This window comes from Amyelois transitella, chromosome 16 (genome assembly GCF_032362555.1).
Source record: "Amyelois transitella isolate CPQ chromosome 16, ilAmyTran1.1, whole genome shotgun sequence".
Lineage (NCBI taxonomy): Eukaryota > Metazoa > Arthropoda > Insecta > Lepidoptera > Pyralidae > Amyelois > Amyelois transitella.
Genome location: NC_083519.1, coordinates 6,200,146 through 6,219,139, shown reverse-complemented (window position 1 = coordinate 6,219,139; position 18,994 = coordinate 6,200,146). Strand labels below are relative to the sequence as shown.

General features: G+C 36.5%; 2 protein-coding genes across 2 annotated transcripts; one reads left to right on the top strand and one right to left on the bottom strand.

The window, feature by feature from the left end:
* Window positions 1-431: 431 nt before the first annotated feature.
* Window positions 432-8,749, top strand: LOC106129620 (cyclin-dependent kinase 7). The gene is made up of 7 exons (XM_013328222.2): window positions 432-662; window positions 1,310-1,478; window positions 5,747-5,881; window positions 6,398-6,563; window positions 6,816-6,993; window positions 7,439-7,611; window positions 8,143-8,749. Exons 1-7 carry the CDS (start codon window positions 609-611, stop codon window positions 8,282-8,284), a joined length of 1,017 nt encoding a protein of 338 aa, XP_013183676.1. The 5' UTR covers window positions 432-608; the 3' UTR covers window positions 8,285-8,749.
* An 86-nt stretch (window positions 8,750-8,835) lies between these two features.
* On the bottom strand, window positions 8,836-18,806 carry LOC106129573 (tubulin polyglutamylase TTLL13). Its single transcript, XM_060948552.1, has 20 exons — window positions 18,797-18,806; window positions 18,581-18,719; window positions 18,388-18,487; window positions 17,904-18,084; window positions 17,106-17,306; window positions 16,229-16,321; window positions 15,866-16,007; window positions 15,463-15,578; window positions 14,936-15,064; window positions 14,425-14,578; window positions 13,897-13,968; window positions 13,424-13,590; window positions 12,944-13,039; window positions 12,457-12,583; window positions 11,945-12,193; window positions 11,432-11,572; window positions 10,774-10,872; window positions 10,420-10,486; window positions 9,823-9,943; window positions 8,836-9,157 (listed from the first exon to the last, which is right to left on the bottom strand). The coding sequence occupies exons 2-20, from the start codon at window positions 18,584-18,586 to the stop codon at window positions 9,124-9,126; spliced, it is 2,295 nt and encodes a 764-aa protein (XP_060804535.1). The 5' UTR covers window positions 18,587-18,719; window positions 18,797-18,806; the 3' UTR covers window positions 8,836-9,123.
* Window positions 18,807-18,994: the final 188 nt, after the last annotated feature.

Sequence of the window (18,994 nt, the reverse complement as noted above, 5' to 3'; positions counted from 1 at the left end):
GGACTGTTGGCTCTGTTCACCCAGCAAGGTATATAGACGTGACTATATTCATGTATTGTTGTCATGTATGTATCTATGTTTTTTTGCCATAAGTAATAAATATGACATCTCTCGATATAAATCAAGGACACTTAAAAATAGCTCCTATTGTTGCTGTGGAGCACGCCATTTTCTTGATATACACATTCGTAGCGCACGGACACGTCCACTCACTGCAGACACGAGAGCAGCCTGAACAGTCTGTCTTTTTACACTATTCGATATTAAGACTCCTCGAGCCCGGTATTGCAGTCCGAATTCAGAGTCTAACTGTTATTACACTATTCGTTTTAAGACTAAGATAGCCTTAATATCGCATAGTCTAATAGCGGCTTAAACACTAGTCAAGCAAGCGCGTGTTATTTATGACAAGTGAAATGTCATGATAAAGATTTGAAATTACAGTTTTGTGTTTTGATTTTGAATTTGCAGATGTGGTATATTTTAGCGTAAAATTGAATAAAAAATAAAGTCCTACCTTTTGTAAAGTAACGTTATGTCTATATAGATGTATTTTTGTTTAAGATATATTACTAGTGCTAAGTAAAACAGTTGAGTAATATTAAAATATGGACGAACCAACCTTACGCTATGAAAAAATCGACTTTCTTGGAGAAGGCCAGGTAAGATAGCTATCTTTTGCTATAAAAATAATATCTAATGTTATTTTCCATTTGTGTAAATTTTTATACATACATACTTAAAATCACGCCTTCCCGGAGGGGTAGGCAGAGACTACATCTTTCCACTTGCCACGATTTCTGCATACTTCCTTCGCTTCATCTTTTCTTCATACAAGCTCGGCGGTTTCGGGTACTCTTGACCTGACCCTTTGCCTGGACGTCCTTAATTTGATCAAGATACGTTTGTCTAGTCCGACCGACCACTCCGACCTATCCCTTCACACTCTTCTTGTGTATCTGCTTAGTCAACCTGCTTTCATTCATCCTCTCCACATGGCCAAACCATCTTAACATACCCTTTTCTATTCCTGTAACTACCTACATCTTCTTTCACATCACAACATTCCCTAAATATTTTTTTATGGTTTTTGTAAATGTAATGTAACCTATTATAAACTTGGGATTCTTCTTTTAGGCGATGGGCTAGCAATCTGTCACTATTTGAATCTATCATTTAGCCAAACAGCAGAATGTGGCCTATCAGTCTTTTGAAGACTATTGGCTCTGTCTTACCCCACAACTGATATAGACATTTTTAAATCAGTGTACCTATTTGTACAATAAATTTAGTTTACATTTATCCACAGTTTGCAACAGTGTACAAAGCTAGAGATGTCAAAACTGATAAAATAGTTGCTGTAAAGAAGATAAAAATAGGGTCTCGTTTAGAGGCTCAAGATGGAATCAACAGGACAGCTTTAAGAGAAATTAAGTTGCTGCAAGAACTACAACATATTAACTTGATCGGACTTTTAGGTATGAAATTATAAACGCCTGCCTAAACTTGAAATTCATGAATAATGCTTATTAAATAAAATGTTGTATTGTAAAGTTCGTTTACCGTAACAGAAGTCTCAGGACAAATTAGGAATTAGGTATTATTTGATTGTTTTAAGATATAGCAAACTTAAGCTGAATAATCACCATTTGGCAGTGACTTAAGCATTCATAGTTTTTACCGGTTGTTGACACTAGTACCATTGTACAGTTCCATGATAGAACTATTGATTTATTAATAAATTTATATCACAGTTTCCATTTACAATGGATCTTGATATAATAGAACTGGTGTAATTTTCATCATTAGTTTGTTAGTGAGCAGTTTTACCTAGGGTTATGTTGATCTTTAAAAATATTATTGCAAACCAGTCTGTTTGAAGATTAAGGCATTTATCAGGAGGTAAGTATTTATTGTATAAATTTTTCAGTAATTGATGGACCCTCAATAGTACCTGGGCGACTGAGCTCCGCTCATTGGTTTTTGTAAAATATTTTAAATGACATTAGAAAAACCACGGAGAATTGATTTTCCAAAAGCAAACAACAACTCTATTTATACCTTGTACACATATGTGATAGGTAAACATGCTGACCTCTTGACCAAGTTTCATGCGAAATTATTGTACCCTTGCATTACCCAAAGAGGGAAAATGGTTTTGGGTGCAAATTTTCCCAAGTGCGGGACCCAGCTAAACAATTTTTTTCCCCCGTATGCATCTATATTTCAACTAAATGGTTACAGTTGTTATCGAAATCATGAATACAAATAAATATAAACATATATTGCTCATTTAATATAAGGTCCTTACATTTGAAATTGGCGTTTCGTATAGGAGGAACAAAAAGTCGATTATTTTAAAAGTAATAACCATTATTTATTACTAGCTGTGCCCGCGACTTCGTCCGCGTGGAATGGTTATTTTGGGCATCATATTTATTTTTGCAAACATCCTCCTCGGCTTTATCAATTATAACTGCTAATTGTTATGCGACTTGGCGACGACTTGGCGATCATTACCCGCGACGGAACGGAGACCGTATTTAGTGAGATGAGAGGCCTTTGCCCAGTAGTGGGATCTTACAGGCTGATACTTTACTTTAAAATCTTCGATCAACTATAAACAACTAGATAAACAGTTCCGAGCAAAATAAAACAAAATATCGTCCTCACCTCAATACGTAATTATTATTACGCATATTACTTCGACTATTTGACAAAGTCCTATGTCCAAAAACCACTGTGTATTGAAAATTGAACCTTAAATGTTTTTAATAAGGCACGCAATCCTTAAAAAACGTAGTTTGGTGTGACATGGTATTAACTCAATGTTTCATTAAGAACAAAGAGGCTGGTGGAGTGGCTTTGTTATTTTAAAATGTTTACCTTCACACACTTTAACATTTTGATACGAAATGCGTTGCAATAAAAATTGTCTATTGGATGTTAGAAGGAGTTTGTTTGGGTGTATGAGTGTTTGAATGTGTGATTATGTGTCGATTTGGATGTAAGTAGTTTATTTTTTACTTTAAAGGTAGTTCTTTTGTTTTTTGTCGACTTCTGTGGCCTAATGATCATCTTGCCTGACTGCCAAGTCGGAGGTCTCGGGTTCGATCCCGATTAAAAAACTCTTCACCTCCGTCTCTCACTATAATAGAAATCCATTCATTCCTTATTATGGCGTTCTGCGGAAAACTGAAATACACGTAAATTGTATGTTATTCTATAAGGTTTTACTTGCGACTTCGTTGGCATGTGATTAGAATTTACTAGATAGTCGTGTAATTGATGTAATATCACCCCCTTACCAAATTTTACGTAATCGTTTTAACAGGTACCATTTTCAGATAACATTACATATTTCCATTCACCTCATTAAATAATTTATCAACCGAACTAGTATCAAAATAAATCAACAATCATAAAAAATAAAACAAAGCGACTCCACAACTTTATGTTCCTAGGCGAGCATCATGAAGTGCGGCGACAAAACTATATTTGTTTCGTTTACTCTTTTATATTTGTTGACCGCAAGAAAGAGATAGGGTCGGATAGTGCTAAATGCCGAGTACCATTAAGTTTTAAATATTTAATAAAATGATTTGATAGAAAATCAACAGCTAACTTTTACTATTAAGTGCGATTACTTTAAAACTGAATTGTACTTAAATGAAATAGGAAACGCCATCCTTTTTGAGCGCAATTCTTGGACAATTTTTACACTTTTTAACAGAGCACTTCGTCATTGTGCGACGTTGTCACTCGTGGACGGACGAAACGAGACTAGCCGAGAACTTTACTCATTTGAGCGTTGAGTAGAGTTTTGCCGCGGACACTTTTTTAGCGGGATTGTGAGTCTAGTTGTTTATAGTACGTCAATGTTTAAAATAGTAATATCTTCTAAGATGTTCAGGCGGTCACGCGTATTAGAAAGAACGCTGGTTCGCCGTATTAAATGTTTCGCTGCAAATTGCTTATAACGACTATATCTCAAAACCTATTCGTCTGATTTATATACTGTAAATGGCAATTTTAGTCTACATGAAAAGCCGAAAGTAATAAACATATTTATTTGGATAAGGATTAATACTGAATTAAAGAAAATTGGTTTCAAAATAACTTATGTTTATAATGAAAAAATAATCTTAAAAAATAGACATAAAAGTGGTTATTGTAAGTAAACCTTAAGAGATAGATATAAATGCTCTCGCGGACTTTTTTGTGGCAAAAAATGAGTACTTCACATCTTTATTACATTGTTTTACTATATCTTTGTTGGTTTGCGCAGCGTTCGCGTGGTAAACTCGCAGATGGCCGACTCATTCAACTTTCACCTGCATTGTTGACGTTTCCCGTAGGAAATCCGGGATAAAATAGCCTATAGCCTTCCTCGATAAATAGACTATCTAACAGTGAAAGAATTATTCAAATCGGTTCAGTAGTTTCTGAGATTAGCGCGTTTAAACAAACAAACAAAACAAACTCTTCAGCTTTATAATATTATATTAGTATAGATCTATGCACTTTTGCCATCTCATAGGTAGTAGTCCCATTACTTAAAAAACATTTGGATGGGAATCAATAAAATCTTTAAAGGCGGTTTGGACTGCCATACGGGGTTGAATTGGGGTTGAGTTATCCATATTTCGAAAAAAAATGATAATCTGTTAGACATTACCATTTTTTTCTTCGACATTTAATTCAACCTCTCTCTCTCTCTTTTGGTAGAAGTCTGTTGTGCGGTGTGTGGTCTAGCGTCGTCGTGAAGCAGCACTGGCGTGGAGCGATTGACCACCCTCGGTTGTTTAGTATTAGTAGCCAACTTTTTCATCATAGTTTGCAATTGCTGATAATAGCCGTCTGCCGTAATCGTCTGGCCAGATTTGAGAAAACTGTTATGACCGACACCGGCACTTGCAAAAAGTCAAAGCTAACTTTGACTTTTTTCTTTTTCACAAGTAACTTTTTTGGGCAAAAATTGATTTTGCTTGCTCTAAGCAAAAATTGACCCAAAAAAGTTACTAAACTTGACTGGCTGGCCAGGGTTTAGTCATTGCGATGAGCGTATTCGATTATCGTAGAGAATCCACTTAGAGAACTTTTCATCACAGGTAATGATTTTAAAAACCATTGTAACGAAGCAGTTGACCGTCGAATTCGTGAGGCACCTTTCAAGTTTCTTAATCTTCCCAATTTGCTTCAAATGGATTAATATTGTTTTATCACTAACACTGAAGCCTGAAGCTTACTCGGACTAACTTGTTTGCAATGGATCCCCTTCATCAATAGCCGTCAATTCTTCATTGTTAACCAGCGTCTCCGGCCGTCCAAAGAGCTTGTTCTTGTTCTGCAGGTCTAAATATACAGAACGAAAACGTTTGAACTAAAAATTCGCTTTTTTTGCGACACGACCGCCATACACATCACGTCTCCGCAGCACTGGTGCCACTAGTCGTACTCGTAAATAACGGACATTTCAAGTTTTCCATTTTGTAACTGAGTGACGCAAACAGAAAAATCAGAAGAAAAAACAAATGAATGTCGGTTAACGAATACATACACAAATACATGTGTAAATAGCTGTATAAATTTGGAAATCCTGACCAAAGAGGAGAAATTAGTGATTAAAGTGGCTAGTACAACAAAACGCCAATTTAATATGTAAGGACCTAATAGTTTATAAGATTCTGTTATAACTTTGTATTATATAAAAATAAAAACTTCTGATATTTTTTGTGAATTGCAGATGTATTTGGACAAAAATCAAATGTTTCTTTAGTATTTGATTTTATGGACACTGACTTAGAAATAATTGTGAAGGACAACAATATTGTACTTACCCCTGCTAATGTTAAGGCATACATGATTATGACTTTAAAAGGTAAGTGATCTTTGTTTGAGACAGTAGATGCATTCTAACCTTATTATTAATCCATGAAGATGTAAATCAAGTTTGAAGTTTGACTATTTGATTAATAAGAATTATAAAAGCCAATGGCTCTTAAGTTATTAATAAAATTCCAAACTTATTTTTAAACAACTTTTATAACTGGAAACCATTTTAGACATCTAATAAGTGCCGTGTGGTTTCTGACACTTTAGAAAAGAACCACTCTATATCATTCCCATGAATGTCTTATAACGTGATTATTTTTATCTCAATTCCATCATTTAACCATGCAGCCGAATGTGACCTTTCAGTCTTTGAAAGACAGCTGGCTCTATCTACCCCGCAAGTAACATAGATGTGACTATATATATATGTAATAAATATGATTACTATGTGAATAAGTCTTTATTTAATGTGATTCTAAATGTTTAAACATTTGGATTAGGTTCAATGAATTGACAGTGCGTTACTTTGAACTAAGTTTATAAAAAAATCCTTTTCTTTTAGGTTTAGAATATTTACACCAAAACTGGATATTGCACAGAGACTTAAAACCAAATAACTTGCTAATAAATAGAGAGGGAATACTGAAAATTGGAGATTTCGGGCTCGCCAAAGCATTTGGATCTCCCACTAGAATAAATACCCATCAAGTTGTAACAAGGTGGTATAGGTAAGTCTTTCTTTTGGCTTTAGTCCCGGTTGAATCCTCGCCAGTCTGGAGAGGAGCCCGAGGTATGCCTTTGACCATGGATCCTGGATTGGGTGAGTCAACTTTTTGCACGAAGCGACTCTCATCTGACTATCACCTATGGCTTTTGGGCCACACGACATTTTAACCGGGCACCTTACCAATTCGACCACCGACAAGGGGAAAGATGAGATATATGTCCTACCAACACCCTCATCTCATATGTTTTTCTAGATCTCCAGAGTTATTATTTGGAGCCAGGCAGTATGGGACAGGAGTTGACATGTGGGCTATTGGTTGCATACTGGCAGAACTTCTTTTGAGAGTCCCTTTTCTGCCAGGAGAATCTGATTTGGATCAGTTGACACGCATTTTTCAAGTATTTGGCACACCCACAGAAGAGATTTGGCCTGTAAGTATTCAATGTTGATATTTTGCTTAGTTGCTATTCTATGATCAGTCACTAAATACAAAATTATCAAACCATGTTAACAAAGATATATACAGGGATAAACAGAGCCTACTAGTAGTCCTTAAAAGACTGAAATGCCACATTCAGCTATATTGCTTAATGATGGAATTGAGACGAGTATTATCATAGAACTTGTACATATAACCTTGTACTAAATTTCTCCTTAGTTCTATTCGTATTTTTTACCTTGATGTTCATAAATATATAAATAAATAATAATAAATATATTTTTCTCAAAATTTAAGAAGTGCTGTATTTACAATTTAACCTTAACCTTTGCTATTTTAAACCTGTAATTTAGGAGGATTTGACTCAGTTTACTTATGATCATAAATGCACTTTAACAAAAACTACTAAAACTAAACAAGTAACATTTTTACTCCAGGGTATGAAAAGTTTAACGGACTACGTCCAGTTCAAGCAGTTTCCTCCCCAGCAACTGCGGCATATATTCACCGCGGCTTCCGATGACCTCCTGCAACTTCTGGACAGCCTCCTCTCTCTCTACCCGCCCAAGAGGTGTGACTGCACGCAAGCGCTACAGATGCCATATTTTAGGTAAGTTTGTAAATAGGTTGTTAATAAGTTTGTAAATTTAAAGGTTGAAATTTGCTGAGTAATTATTAAGATTTTTTTAGATGGGTTGGAAAGCAACGTCCATTGTATAGTCATGAATTAAACTATATTTCTTCATACATACATAAAAATCATGACTTTTTCGCGGCAGAGTAGAGGGACTATGTCTTTTCACTTGTCATGAATAGTCATGATCCCTGCATTACTTCATCCTTAGTCATCAATCTTTTCATGTTTATCGGTTCATAGACTTTCATAGGTGCTGTGAGAAAACTGGCACCCCTTTTTTAAACAAGTTGAAAAAACAATAGCTATCAATAAATTGACTATGAATCTATCATGATTTAACCTGTTTATCATGATTTTATTACATACCGCACTCTTTCTACATATCCATATTTGAATGTCTTACCTTCTCAATGATCATGGGATAGATTTAATTAACTAGATACTTATCAGTATTTTAATATATTGACTTGTTCATGTCTAAAAGGACCTTATTATTTGTTTTAGTAATAAACCAGCACCCACAATGGGTTCAAAATTACCGATGCCTTCCAGCATAACAAGAATGGAGGCGGAGAAACCATCGCTCAAAAGGAAACTTCTGGAAAACATTGATGGAGGCTCCTTAGCAAAGAGACTACAATTCTAGTTATAATTACTGTTTAGGCTGTTATAAAACACGCCAAAACTTAGTACAATGTCAAGTGCAATCATGGACACGAACTAGGTTTGTATGTAGTATGTGTATGATATGAAGATTCACGCAGAACACAGATTTCTGATCAGCCAATGAGTTCACATTGTTATATTAAATGCATCTTAAAAACGCACTTTCATGGATCCTACATAAGTGTGAATTAAGGACGTGACAGCGCTTATGTCTGGTATTAACTATTTTTAGAACCCATAGTTGCTAACTCTGAGCAATGAAACGTACAAAACTTGGATACAGAGAAGGTGATGTATCAATCTCTTGACATTTAAAAGAGATCTGTGACCTGTGGAAGTCCTTAATGAATTTGTTGTGTAGATTTTGATATGAATGCCTCAACAGGTTGTAGCATAAAGTAGGACTTATATTCAGAAACTTGTTTAATTAAAAGTTAAATTTATATTTAAGACAATATAACTTTGATACAAAAAGTATATGAAGTTTTAATTAAAAATAATATTGTAAAATATATATTAGTTACGATTATTTATTTAAGTACAGGGAATAATTTATGGGAAATATGCACTAAACACTCATGAAGATTTTAAGTAAAGAAGCAAGATATAGCTAACAAAGTATACTATATAACTAAGCCAATAGCAATTATTAGGAAGCAACATCAAGAAGTATAGCTTCCATGCTTAACATTATATTGGCAGTAAATTGTAGGCAAAGAGCAACAAGCTCTGTTTATAGTCGTATATCAATGACACAGCTTGTATGTCTCGTGAACACAGGACGGCACTGCAGTCGCGGAGTACAATCTAAACGTTTTCTTACTTCGTAGGAGGAGGCACTGATATGGCTAGCCTGAAACAATAAATTCTATTTATAGAGAATAACATCTTGTAGATTACCCGTCGGTGGTCGAATCGGTATGGTGCCTGGTAAATAAGTGCAGAAAGGCACAGGTTCCAATCCTACCTCGGCCACGTGTAATGACTATTTTCAAAGTTATGTACATTAATTTGAATACCAACCAATGCTCTTACGGTGAGGGAAAACATCGTGAGGAAAACTGAACTGAACTGAAAAGGTTGCTGAGGTCAGATGAGATCGCTTCGTGTAAAAACCTGAGTCACCTAATCTAGGATTCATGGTCAAACGCATACCCAGGGCTCCAGAAGACTCCAGAGTGGTGAGGATGCAACCGGGCCAGGAGGAAGAAATTTTTCCCTTTTAGCTTGTAGTTGGTTAGTTGAGTTTATTTACCGGACTTCTTCTTCGGCTTCGTTAATTTCAGGATTATTTTTCTTATTATAGTTAGGCACTTCCTTTGGTTATAATCGAGCGTGGGCGTTTGAGTAAACAGTCAACTTTCTCAGCAATGATCGCTGTGTCTGCGGTAGTATAAATTAACTACTATCACGTCGCCAGCTGTCCTTACATGTTCGAGGAATGCATTATATTGGGCTAAACACGAGAATATATGTTTGGCACGGAAATAACAATGTGAACGAGTGTGCGGTTCTCACGAGTTCATTTTCCATACGGTGTAGGCCGTGCGCACGAGCGGCGCCCTGGCGTCGCGCGCGCCCGCCCGCCGCGCCGCCGGCCGCGAGTACATCACGGCGTCCCGGCACTGCACGCGCAGCTCTGCTTATATACCAGTTTTTATTCAGTTACATACATACAGCTTGCATGAAGAGAGTTATGAATGTGGATGAAGCGAAGGAAGTATGTATGTATGTATGTACAGTACATACATACATATAATCACGTCTATATCCCTTGCGGGGTAGACAGAGTCAACAGTCTTGAAGAGACTGATAGGCTACGTGGTAACAGCTATTTGACTAATTGATAGAATTGAGATTCAAATAGTGACATCTAGTCATCATCTGCTAGTCCGTCGCCTAAAAGAGGAACCCCAAGTTTATAAGCCTATCCATTAGTCTCCTTTTACAACATCCAGGAGAAAGGGAAGGAGTCTTTATTATTTTTTATTGGTTAACCACACGGCTCCTAAGGCTATCATAAAAACGTATGGAGCTTTTTTACTATAACAAAATTACTTCATCATACGATATGCTTAGAAATAAATGTTTGAAAAAGAAAATGAAAAATCTCACCATCGGAGTGGTCGCCAAAATGTTCTGGTTTGTGCTTGACACATGTTTTACTCTTTTTCACGGCAGTCTGCACACAAAATTTTATTGTTCCTTTTTGTCCTCTAACACATTTTTTTTTACATTATTTTCGAGTTGCTTTTTACTTTACACTTTCTGTTGGCAAACACAATATTTCATTAGTAATTATAAATTGTTAAAGCAAAATTATTTTATATGTTCAAAGCGCCAATTCATAGTAATTAAAAGGTAAGATATATAAAACATTGTGTTAGCCACCACATCAATCAAAAATAACTACTAAACATATGAAATGGCCTGAGAACATTTTGGGAAAAAAATTATCTCATTACATACCTTGGGTGAGTTAGAAACAACAGATAAGCGTCCATAAACTCCGTATTTGCGCTCATCTTCTGGTCTCAAGGTTCCCATCTTTTTCATGACTAGATATATCTGGAAAACAAAAAAGATAAAACAAAGATACTAGGCGTATTTTTAACGAACTGAAACTTTTTCTTGTGAGGCTGTATTACCATAAAAATGCATCATTCAATCTAGTATTTGGTGTAAAAAGACCTAATTCTTATTTACCACCAGACCCAACAATAACGTGCTTTCCTATATACGGATGCATAAATCTTCCCTTATTGTTCGCTCAATAAGAACCCCTATATCAGTAGCGATGTAGGGAACACTAATTTGTAGTATTTATGGAGCGACTAGATGTTCCCGCGACTTCGTCCGCGTGGATTAGTTTTTTGGCAGGGCATTGAAGCCCTCAAGGATGAATAATTTTCCCAGATTCTTTCCACATTCTCCATTATTTCTTCGCTCTTAGGTAATAGTTGCAGCGTGGTGTTATATACCTAGCCTAAAGCCTTCATCGACAAATGGTCTATTCAACTAAAAAGAATTTTTAAATTCGAACCAGTAGTTCCTGAGATTAGCGCGTTCAAACAAACAACCTCTTCAGCTTTATAATATTAGTATGTATAGATAAAATGCTTCGTACCTGTTCCAGCATGCCATAGCTCCTAATCAAGAAGTCCCGCTGAGCAAGCAAGTTCACTCGCTCGCGTTCCTCCTTCTCCACGATAGGGTCCGGCTCAAACGAGCAAAGCACGTATGTTGGCTTCATTTCTTTTTCTGGCATCTGTTAAAGATGAGGTAATAGCCAATTACCAAAAAAAATTAAACAATTTGTGTTAAAATTAGAGCAATTTCGTTTTTGGACTACACAGCGGACCCAGTTTTGACACTTGGGGAGCCCCAGAGTTTAATCATTATGTGATTAAGGAGACCAACATGTATGTTTTTTTCCCGGTTAGTAAGGGCCACTAATGAAAAGCTAAAAAGACCTAAGTAATTCAAATTTTTTGGCACTAATATGTGAAAGGCCTAGCCTTTTATGCACCACTAATCAAATGATTTCCTTGACAAAATATTTATTATCAATAATCCTTAGTAATAAAATTTTTAATTTTATTTGGACTAAAAGATTTCAAATAAAATTGATTAAACTCACTACTTGTGTCACGAGTGAAGGTTTAGGCATAAGCTTTGCCTTCTCGTCTTTTTCCCTCTTCTTTTGATCTTTATCTATTTTCTTTGCTTTAGCTTTATCCGTCACATTAGTATTAGTAGTGGTAATCGTAGCGGCGGCAGTGCCAGTGGATGGAGCGACACTGCTAGTTTCTTCGCCTACTTTCTTTTCGCCTTCCTTGGCCTTGGGTTGCGATGGCTTCTTTAAAGCTTCTGCCTTAGCTTTCGTTTGCTGCAAATCGTAAAAGTAACATCATTAATCATAATTAGAAATCTGGGCCATTTAGTCTGAATATGTGCTAATGCTGGGGGTAACACAGCCTAGACTTTTGTCTGATTTATTTTCATATATTTCAAACAGTTTTTTTTCATATGTGCTTCTGATTTTATCAGAAAATTGTCTGTTTATTAGTAACTTGAGAGTGTTATGATTTTATGATGAAATTAGTTTTAAGACACATGTAGTTATTTGTTCGTCCGACAAGTGATACTCGCCTGGAATTCTTCCCGTTGCAACCGCGTGCAGTCACCACGCGCCCGGGACGAAGCTGTGCCGGTGTAAAGGGAGCCTGACGGCTGCTGGAACAGCGACGCGTACTGCTCGCCCACCGGGTACACGCGCCTAATGGCACATTATTGTAATGATCTCCTTCCTACCCACTAACCTTTACAAGGCTTATTAATATCTTCACTCTCTTTTGAACTCTTCAGTTAATTTTTAACATACTTAACATATGACTTATCAATCTTAGTGAAAAGACTTCTTGGGCTGCGTCTGTTTCCAGATGGAATATAAAAACGCGAGGAGAATAATAATGTAAACGATAAATTTAATAAACTTATAAGTTTATAACATGTTTAGAAATTATAATGACAGGATGTAACGATTTATCTACGAGTAGGAAGGTATGGATTAATGTTTGAGTAAAATCCATGCGGTATATTTAAAAATAAGACCTAAGTTACAAACACTATCATTTACCTAAAGTTGCCTAGGTGAGTTTCCTCCCACTGAATTTGCATTTGCCAAGGACTTTTTTCTGGTTCTTTTTCTTCCGTTGGAGTAAACTCGGCGAATCTAAAAACCAAGATCTTCAGATGATACATTTGAAGATACGCTTAGTGAGTTGTATAATTTATAATAATACAGAGGCGACATTCGGCCGAAAACAATGTGCGTAATTAAATGTTTGTAGTTTTTATGAGTTCATTTAGAAAATATGTTGTAGCCTAAAGTATCTTCTCACGTTTACAAAACCGATAAAACGAAGCTACAGGTATGTATCTGGAATCGATTTTTGAACTTAATTTGAAAGTAATTTGATTTCTCTCATTTCTGCCTGTTCCTAATAGCAGCCTCTGCTTGATATTCTTTTTCACTTTATCAGGTTTGTAGCGTGCCAAAATATCTATCATCTTTAGCGACGACAAGCCTAGTTTCTTTGACTTAACTATGTCATACTTGTTAGTTTGCAACAGCCTGTCCCGTATCCTCTTCCGGTCCTCGTCCAGCACCCGCTTCTTGTCGCACTGCCAGATGTTCAACATCGTGAAGGTGTCTGTGAGTAACCCTTCCTTCACCTCGCGGTCTAACTGGGTGTCCGTGTGGAAGCTTGGCGAGTGGTTCACCTAAAGTAATATCGAAGAATCACGGGTAGATTTAACGTTATTACTAATGCCAACTGATTTGGCGCTGGGAACGGACCACGGTTTAGTCTCGAAGATATTATACTGGCTTAGCTTTTAGAAATGAATAAAATCCTTCGATAATGTATAAAAACTATACTTGATCGTAGGTAAACTCGCAAAATTTTACAGTAGTATGTAGTCATACCTATTTATATTTTAGTTCCTCTATGAAAATCTCGGATTCCGAGAAATACTTGGTAATCTATCAAGTGCAAGTGAGCTTTTATACAAACATGGAATACTTACTTCCAAAATAAAGGGATGAAGCTTATGATCCAGGAGTATATCAAATCCGAGGATTTCAAAGCACGCATGTACCTGAAACAGCAATCGCAGAATGTATAAAAGATGCTGTGAAGATTGATACATTAGCTGCACACGGGGCTTCGCTCCTGGGGGAATTCATAAAATCTCTAGATGCCGTATATAACTCTACTAGAGGCCGCCCGCGACTTCGTCCGCATGGAAACCCTATCAATCCCGCGGGAACTCTGGGATAAAAAGTAGTATGTGTTATTCTGGGTCTTCAGCTACCTACATACCAAATTTCATGGTAATCGGTTCAGTAGTTTTTGCGTGAAAGAGTAACAAACATCCATACATCCATACAAACTTTCGCCTTTATAATAGTAGTAGGATGTGAAGCTATGAAACTTTCAAACAAGCATTATGACAGCGACGGTGTTACAGTTTAAACGCTTCTAGATAAATAATAATGTAAAGCGCAAACAAACAAATAAAAACTATAATAAAAGGATATATAAATACAAAGACCATGTCATGCGACGGGAAACACGCGTGGTAGCTGTGCTTGAGTATCGGCCACGCAGATATGATGGTCTTCACGATGACCTGGTCAATGGCGTGCCACAGCCGGTCCAGGTCGACGCCTTGCGACAACAGGATCTTGTTCAGCGTCGATATCTTGCTGACGCCCGGAAGGTTCGACATTAGTACAAGATCAGAAAATGTGATACAGTTCATGATTTGGCTGTAAATAATGACGAGGCTAAGCCTTTATGGCATGTTTCTTTCTATTATTTATTGTACTTCTTAAATAAATACATACTGTGACAAGGTCAGATTTGCCTATAACCAAAAAGCTATACTCTTTGGAATGTGTCTACTTTAACCCTTCACAACACAGCCATTGCCAATAAGGATAGGATAAATACTACGACATCAAATGGACGAGATAAAGAAGACATTCTACTCCTGACAACCTTCTGCTAAGACATTTGCTGTATTTTAGATCAATATCAAAAGCAGAATAGTCTTAACTTACCGTTTGCTTCCCGCCTCAGAGTCGTAGACATAAGTGCGACTATGTTTGTTGAGTGCGTAGTTTGTCAAATGCATGAACACGTTGGTCGTGTTGTTCACGTTAGGGTCAGCGTAGCGGCTTGTCGCAAATCTGAGGAGGAAAATCTATCTATTGCAACAAAATTAAAATATTTCAACGATATCATATCCTCTTTGCCGTGTGGTTCCCGGCACCAATACAAAAAAGAATAGGACCACTCCATCTCTTTCCCATGGATGTCGTAAAAGGCGACTAAGGGATAGGCTTACAAACTTGAGATTCTTTTGTTAGGCGATAGGCTAGCAACTTGTCACTATTCGAATCTCAATTCTATCTTAAAGCCAAATAGCTGAACGTGGCCTATCAGTCCGCTCAGGACTGTTGGCTCTGTCTACCCCGCAAGGGATATAGACGTGATTATATGTATGTATGTATGTATGTATATCATATCCTTAAAACTATGTTGTCTGTGTAAATAAATATATAATATACTCCAACTAAAAACTAACCTGACCAGTCCCTCGTTGTAGACAAAAATTCGAAGAGGATCGCATGATGTTATTAGCGTGTAGACTCTGATGTCAAACTTGTAGCCATCTACTAAGTAGGGCTTTGATAAATACACCTGTAATTAATTGGAATTCGATTATTTGCTATAAGCATTTGCAAAGAGTGCGATCCATAAATAAATTTACCTTTTTAAAATTCTTACCGCAAACGGTAGAATGGAAAATATCATAAGTATTTCAGGCCATTGATCTTAGCAGTTAGGTCATTGTAATGTTTACGACCTGTGGCCATTCATGTTACCCATGCCGTGATTCAGTAATCCCCTACAGGATGACTTATTTATTCTGTTCGAGCAATATTTAGGTGCTGATGGAAACATGTAAGCTCTAAGGAAATATTCACCTGACAAATAAGTTTATCCGTGGGCTTGATATCTTTCAGCGACTTCGTTAGGTAAATGCCGCGCCCTTGACTTCCACATTCAGGTTTGATTATAAATGTTTTGTTTTTGCGCGACTTGCTGTAATTCAAAGCTTCTCCAAAACTAAAAGAAATTAATTTTTTTGGTAATTTAATTCAAACAGTTAATAAGTAGTATAAATACTACTACGGTATGAACACTAAAACTATGAACAAATAAAATTATAAGACGCATGATCGTGGAACATCCGGCTCACCACCGGACCAAAAATAATTGGTTGTAAATAAAGCCAGTTCGATACTTAAAGCTAACAAGAAAATAAAGTGTAGGTAATTGAAACTTACTCTGCTGGAAGACACCACGTTTTCGGAAAAAAGTTGTATTCTTTTGGATAAATCTTTTGCATTCTATTTAAATTACGAGCTAGTAAGTCTTTCCTGAAATGATCCAAATATTTAATGTATCAGTAATCTAGTATCCCCAACATTCTATATACTACTTTTGCATCATGTATCTACCCTGTAGCTTATACGTTTTTATTTATAAAAGTAGGTATCAACTTTTTCTACGACTGAAAGAAGAGGTATACTTTAATAATCTCAGTATGTAGCAGGAATCATTTAAGTCCTCTCTGATAAGTCCTCTCTTTATTTATTTATTTATTTATTTATAAGGGAGCAATATAGGGAATTTCAATCGGAACAAAGTCTTGAAGCTATCATAAATAACGAAATATCCTTTCATGATTCATAAACTAGGGAGTCAAATATTATGGTTTAATGAGGGCAATATTGACTGCACCACTTGCAGTCACGCAATGCAGTTAACTTATAATGAGTTTCCGTCTACTTTATTCCCCTGCAAGTGGCAAAAACTTTGCTTCACTTCGAACATTAACAACACGTACTATAGAACTATGTAATTTGTGGATGCAAATGTAGAAATGCTGAACGTCTTTTATTTTTGGTATGAATTCGACGATCTATGGAACTGTCTGCCGAATCACTACACCATGTCCCGAGGGGTGTTAAAGCAATGGTGAAGGGATAATTTTCCCCCTCTCTATATATATACATATATCTTTGAAGTTATAAGCGTAACAGGTGTAAAATTATTATCCTTGTTCGTGAATAAATTGGCAAACCCACATCGTGTATACACTCAATAGATTCATAGCTCAGCACTCAATAGAGAGCGCATATCAGGGTTTTGAAATCTCACCGGCAGATCTCGAGCATGCCAGGGAAATGGTTGATCCTCTGGAACCTCTTCATCTCCTTGGCCCTCTCGACTGAGACGCTCATGTCAGTCCAGTAGAAGTTCCACGCGTCTTCCTCGCACACCTCGCGCATGCCGAACGCACTCGCCACCTTCCGTATGGACTCGTAGCGGCAGTTTGTCAGGCATATCGATATTTGAGATCTGAAAGTATACTTTTGCCATAGAAATCTGAATAATACATACATGATCACGTCTTTATCCCTTATGGGGTAGACAGAGTCAACGGTCTTGAAAAGACTGATAGGCCACGTTCAGCTGTTTGGCCTAATGATAGAATTGAGATTCAAATAGTGACTGGTTGCTAGCCCATCGCCTAAAAGAAGAATCCCAAGTTTATAAGCCTATCCCTTAGTCGCCTGTTACGACATCCACGTGAACGAGATGGAGGGGTCCTATTATTTTTTTTATTGGTGCCGGGAACCACACGGCAAATCATGAAATCGGCAATCTGAATAATGTAGGACTAAATAATTATTACGAACGACTTTAAGTACGGTACTCACATTGTCAAGCACTAATTATATGGTGAGAGAGCAAATAAATATAGATTCACGTGACAGATGCTTTTTTCTCTCTCTAATCATAAATAAGCCATTATAAGCTGAACGTACTTCCTTGGCAGTCTTTTTTAGACTGGGGGTCTGTCAACCTCTCAATAGGATAACATGTACCCCGATCTCCTGGACATAAAACATCCGCATTATGTTTACATATTTACTTCCAACAAGTGACTCAAACCTCTTTCTCTTCTTCTTCTTGCGTGTGGTCTCCACCGGGATGACGGGCGCGGCCCGCGATGTCGGCTGCGAGGTGTCGTCCTCGCCTGACAGCTTCAGGTCGTAATTCCTCATCAGTATCGAAGCTATGTTCTCGGCTTGTTCCTTTTCAGCCTTTGCGATTTGATCAGCTGATTTATCATCTGTAATGAATATGCTACTAAAATTTATTTAAAAAATCGCTTATTTGTTAGGTATGTTATTTCATGGATATGTGTTATTTAACTGAAAATGTTCCTTAAGTAATAAAGGCATTATAATGACTGTTTCATAATGAAAGACGGTTTAAAGAAATAAAACCCTTACCTAGACAACATTTATTTTACACCTTTTCCTATTCCGTTTGGATGGCAGGAATAAAATTTACATATAAATAAGTAATTCAATGAGGAATTGCTAATTTAATTAAATAATATATACCTACCCCGTTGTCATACTTAAAATACCTGCGATCTTATCTTGAGTTTCATTTTTTCTTTTATTTTGTGAATGTGTTATGGGACCTTGGAATGATTGGTGATCTTCGTCACGCAAGAAAGTGTCCACCTGCAAAATAGTATTGATCTACGTAACAGGTAATAATTAAAACAGTATTCTCACACTTCAAATAAATTGTGTTACTATGAAACGAATGTATACCTCCATTTGCTGTAGAGGCACGTCATCAAAATAAGCTAAATATTAGTGCTAGACATCTCTGGTTGTAATACCGAGAATGAATAATATAATAACACGCTCAATGGTTAAAAATATTCACCATTCGTAAGAAACCCAATACCTGAAATAATATATAAAATATCACTGAAAATATAGTTTTCCTTTTTCTGCATGTCACAAATCTGTTTTTAATCTAACATTGGAAACCTTGCGATGCCGTAATTTCATAAAAAATTTGCGAGAGTCATTATTGAAAACTGTTTTTTGTTTTTATTTTATGTCATCCTGTCTTTCAATATTTTCAAGTCAAAATATCCCGGTTGTATAAATTTAAAACGAAAACCGGATATAGAACGTGACTTCCTCTAGTGTTGTACGTCCATCCGTTTTCTTATC